Source organism: Macrobrachium nipponense, chromosome 14 (genome assembly GCF_015104395.2).
Source record: "Macrobrachium nipponense isolate FS-2020 chromosome 14, ASM1510439v2, whole genome shotgun sequence".
Classification (NCBI taxonomy): domain Eukaryota; kingdom Metazoa; phylum Arthropoda; class Malacostraca; order Decapoda; family Palaemonidae; genus Macrobrachium; species Macrobrachium nipponense.
This window is the reverse complement of record NC_087207.1, coordinates 15,028,855-15,034,112: the sequence shown is the minus strand read 5'-3', so window position 1 is coordinate 15,034,112 and position 5,258 is coordinate 15,028,855. Positions and strand designations below refer to the sequence as shown.

General features: G+C 38.1%; 2 protein-coding genes across 2 annotated transcripts in view; both read right to left on the bottom strand.

The window, feature by feature from the left end:
• LOC135226356 (uncharacterized) overlaps positions 1-5,183 on the bottom strand; it is a 63,769-nt gene extending 58,586 nt beyond the window's left edge. Inside the window, exons 1-3 of the mRNA XM_064265815.1 lie at positions 4,717-5,183; positions 2,502-2,816; positions 1,179-1,562 (exon numbers count right to left, since the gene is read on the bottom strand). Of these exons, the coding sequence (XP_064121885.1) occupies positions 1,179-1,562; positions 2,502-2,816; positions 4,717-5,049 (1,032 nt within the window). The 5' untranslated portion in view covers positions 5,050-5,183. The remainder of the gene's footprint in view (positions 1-1,178; positions 1,563-2,501; positions 2,817-4,716) is intronic.
• Positions 5,083-5,258, bottom strand: part of LOC135226141 (serine/threonine-protein phosphatase 6 regulatory ankyrin repeat subunit B-like) — a 778-nt gene continuing 602 nt past the window's right edge. The window contains exons 1-2 of the mRNA XM_064265582.1: positions 5,165-5,258; positions 5,083-5,106 (exon numbers count right to left, since the gene is read on the bottom strand). The exon at positions 5,165-5,258 is cut by the window's right edge and continues 602 nt beyond it. Coding sequence (XP_064121652.1) covers positions 5,083-5,106; positions 5,165-5,258 — 118 coding nt within the window. The remainder of the gene's footprint in view (positions 5,107-5,164) is intronic.

The window sequence follows — 5,258 nt, the reverse complement described above, 5'->3', positions numbered from 1 at the left end:
AAAAGTAGGGGATACAGATATAGATGTAGCAGAGTTCTCAGTAGGAGTACCCCAGGAAATCTTGAAAAATGGTAAGGAAGGAAGAAACGGAGGCAATAAAATAAAATAGAATATAATGAACTGTAGCAAAATCTGCGAAAAGCAGCGGAAATCGAAGTTAAAGCAAGGCACAGAGGGAAAAGGAAATTTACTGACTGCAAGTTATCTGGCGCAACAACTACCAAGGCCAATAATGCCAAGGGAGTATCAAGGTTGAATAGTCTACGGCAAGATGAAACATAATTGGACAACTGGCTTATTTTATAAGCTCTTGTTAGCTGAAATACTTGAGCTGCATTATTAAGAGGTCTGCAGGAACTCATCCCCCTTTTGAAAACTAAGAATATTTTAAAATAAAGGTTCAATGCACAACACTCTTGCTACTCACAAGGCCTGTAAACTGCCTTATTTGATACATCCAATAAGACTAAGTTCAGCCAGACATTTTATTTGCTTTTAGAAAAGAGAACTCCATGTAAACTAGGTAGGCAAGAGACTAACATCTTAAAATACTACATCAGCATTTTCATTATTAGATAAGGAAAGTAAATCATTATAATAGATTCGAGAAACGTTAGGTCTGTGCATGTTTATATGAACCCAATGAACTACGAGTTAAATCTGAACGATGAATATATATGAATGGTCTCGGGGAATTCCCCTTGCCAGAAGCACGAAAGGTTGCCTGCCACTACAGTAGATTCACATCAACTATGCATTTGATGTCTAGGGCAGTCCCTTACGACGCTCCTGATTGGCTGTTGATAAGCCAATCACGGAGCTGGAAACTCTCAGTCTCTCGAGAGTGTTCACATGGGTAGGGACGATGTCCCACCTCTCCTGAGGGATACGTCTTTCAAAAGTATCCCTCAGGAGAGGTGGAACATACGTCCTGCCTGTGTGAACTCTCGAGAGAGATTGAGACCTTCCAGTCCTGTGATTGGCCTATCAACAGCCAATCAGGAGCGTCATAAGGGACTGGCCTAGACATCAAATGCACGGTTGATGTGAATCTACTATAGCTTGTGCCTCCCACTGCCTCTAACACATCATTAAGCACAAGGGTGGTTTATCGTATTATGAAACTCAATCTTCTCATAAAACTAATTCCAAACTTGCCAGGTCATTTGAAAACTTACCCTTGTTACCACCATTCCAACCCAGATGGTAACGTCTGGGGTTAGCCATGCTAACTGGACAATGCCTAATCCTGAGTCTGTAGTGGTAAGCGGAAACCCGGCAGCCAAGAGCACTGGCAGTAAAATCCTGTTATTTGTTGTGATGGCCACAGGCAGTATGAGCCTGTCACAACTTCCTAGACGCTCATGAGGTACTCCCCAGGCCAACAGTCTGCTCACGATCTTTGTGACCTGTAGTTTCCATTCCTGTACCAGTATGTCTGACTTTTTCCCGTGTTCTCCACGAGATCCTTGTAGTCTGCTGTCAACAACATCGAGACTGGCAGTCTGGGCAATGACGCTCAGCAGATCCGAGTACAGTTGTGAAGCTATTCTGCCGTCGAGCTGGAATACCAAACAAAAAGCATTTCTGTATAAGTGACTATCTTTCATGGTACCTGAGAGGAAGAAAGTTACTCCAAAAGCTTTCTCCCCAAAATGACATCCAGTTTTACCTGGTCATGACCTAAAGATGTTAAAAAGCTTTATGAACAGTAATGACTGCTTGAGAAAGATCAGACAAAATGCAAAGTGAATGGGTTAAAAAGTAACCCCCAACTGTGGGGCCCCCCACCCCGAAAAAAAAACTTGATAATACTAAGTGAACTTCACAATTCGTTCAAAATGAAATGCAATCTTCATAAAGAAGTGAATTAATAAGGATTTGTAAAAAAAAAAAACCTTTTGTTTAAATTTTGCATACAATTTCTGACTGACATTAGGCTACAAAATTAGATCCCAGGCTTAGTTAAGGAGTCTCACCTTCCGTATACGTGCTTCATTCCCTACATGCGAAAGCATGAGATGGAAATGTTTTGCCTGGACGTCAAGATTTGCCTGACCTTTCTACCTGCATGGATAAAAAAGTTAGAGACAAAACACTGATCACAAAGCGCCATCATTCTGGCAGAGCCTTTTAGCTGACGTTCGAACTGAACTGAAAATCTTAACGGCAAGCACAAGCACTAATTTGTGCAAATATGCAATATATTGCCTTTACACATACACATACACACAGGCATCATTTCAGCCTAAGGGCATATCTCCCACTATATATTTCGCTCATGAACTTCTTTCTGTCACTCAGTTTGATAATGGTGGAAGTTAGTCCACCGAAATATAGTCCTTAGCTTTAAACCAGTGTTTCAATGGACCTTTTATACTTGACACACACACACACACACACACACACACACACACACACACACACATATATAGATATATATATATATATATATATATATCTATATATATATATATATATATATATATATCAAGACTCACCCGAGTGTTTGGCTTCTGAGGCAGATAATCCAGCAAACTTGCTCCCGTTTCGTAGCCAATGTCTACTGGCGTCAGGTTCTGATGGTTCCGGGCTACTAAGAGCGCTCCAACCTCGACAAGATATCTCACTGCATCTTTATTACCACGTCTTACAGCTGCGTGAAGGGCAGTGTCCCCCTGTTCGTCCATGTAATGCAGTTCTATCTGTCCGTCAATGACACTTTTCTTTAACCACGAAGAATCCCACCAGCCCTCCTTTCCAGCTCTCCTGAGGACATCGGATCCACTCACTTCGTAGATTTCCTTGCTGTAATCCTGGAATGAGCAAAAAGGCATAAAACTCGCACAGATCTTCTACGGGAGCTTCAGATAGTCTCGTTCAGTAAATCAAAGATATCAACCAAATCAAATCAAAGAGAGAAGTACAGCGCTGAATAATCCCTTGGATTCCAGTGCTTGGCTTCAGGCCCAAATCTCATAAACCATTCAATTCAACTCAGAGAGCAATGTGGACCTTTATAATTACGTTAAGGCAATAAAACACATAAGTAACCCTGAAAGCTCCACTAAAATTGTGACACGAACAACAATACAATGAAAATATTCATACAGAACAATTTCATCTGAAAATAATTTAAAAACTTTGTATTAGAGAGAATGTATTCCCTACTACAAGACCCTTTTTTCAACATATTTCTATGCTTCAACTCGCTGAGACTTTCAAACGTTATGATATGTTGCTCTTTATATTAGAGTGCCATTTTAGCTAAGGATTACTATTTACTAACATCATAGATGTATACCCTATTTACCCTGTTAGGTTTTAGCATTGCCCTTGACATTTTTGTTTAGTATATTATCACAGTTAGTTTCTGACTTTAGTTTTCTTTATCTCTGTCTGCTTATCTTTGGTTTCTAAATTTAAATATAATATATATATATATTATATATATATATATATATATAATATATATATATATATATATGTATGTATATAAATATATATATATATATATATATATATATATATATATATATATATATAATATATATATATATATATATATATATATATATATATATATATATATTATATATATGTTATATATTATGTATATATATATGTATGTATATATATAAACAAACAGAACAAACAAGAGCCCATATCTTTGTGAAATCTAGAGCTCTATAGTCTGGAGCTTTGAAGCCATTTGCAGTGAGCTCTTAACGTGGTTTCTTTGGCTATGTTTTCAACTGACAATACTGATGTTGAAAATTGAAAATGAAATGAAGAAATCTAGTAGTGGTGGCAGCCGAAAGCAAAGATAAATCAAATGAAACATTCGCTTTCAGTAATATATGAAGTGGGATGTTAGGAATTCAGTGAAGGGGATAAAATCACAGGGGTTGTTGCAAGAACAAAGAAGCAAAGTAAAAATAGTTTGTAGCAGAGCATGAGAGCAGAATATCCTCTACTTTTGTTATCAAGGCTGCAGTGATTCAAAACTCTAAGAGGTCCACAGTTATCTGTGGATAGGTAGAATCTAAAATCTTATAAATGAAGTTTGATACTTTGTAAAGGTCTTAATGTATTGAAGCAGTGACAAAAAAAAACACACACACACACACATAAACACATCAGTAGTAATGGCATAAAGTTAAAACAGTCCAGAACTTTAACTGAATGGTAATGAAAATTTCACATAAATTTGGGTCATCTTTTAGAAGAGTAAACAGTACGGACAAATGGGGAAAAACAAGTCAGTGAAGAAGTTGTGGAAATAAAACTCAGGGGAGTAACAAAGAAGGCAGTGTTGGAGTAGCATGAAATCGCCAGTCATGAAGAATACACGTTCAGCTGAATTTTGTGTATACAGTGGACAGACATAAACATAAAGCATGTTATGTAATATTTAATCATCAACGTAACTGTGCACACAAAGTAAACATATACGGTAAACAAGTATGTTGACGTATATGTAGTACATTTAATCACATGCACTTGAGCATACTTCGTACTTTGTGGACATTATACATCATAATTCTAATCTTCAATAAAGTTTTCTGACCAATTTAAATGTTTTCAGCCGTGGATCTGAAAACTACTTTTATCTTCACGGCACCAAACAATTCGAGCTGAATTCGCACATTATTAACCAATAACACAGGTTAAGTCATCTAAAACGAATCATTTTCATGCTGCTTTAATACTCACCAGATTACTGGTCGAGGGACCACATACCCCTGCATCTTCAGACACTTGTTTTCTTAGCCACCAGGTACAATCACTGCCACCAACAGCACTAGCACACTCTGCTATACTGCAACCACGGTATAACGACTGAGGATCAAATGTATGGAGAAAGTCCGTGAAGACAGTTTGAATTGTGTGAAGCCTATTCCCCCGCGCTGCAGCATGCATGAAAGACAAGCCATCTGTTGATGTCCTCGCCTTAGGTTGAGCCGCTAGCAGCGCTGTTACAATTTCAGTTCGTCCAAAGTAAGCAGCGCGTTGAAGTGGAGTTTTTTCCTTTATTGTTGACAGCATTTACTTCCCCACCTCTCTTGAGCAGGAGTTGCACTATTTCGATGTGACCTTCTCTGGCTGCCAGGTGAAGTAAAGAATTTCCTTTTTCGTTTTTTAGGTTGACATCAAGCCCTGCCTTTAAAAGAACCTCCAGAGACTCCAGATCACCATTAAAAGCTGCGTGATGACCACCCGAAGTACCCTGATCTTGGAAATTATATATATCACCT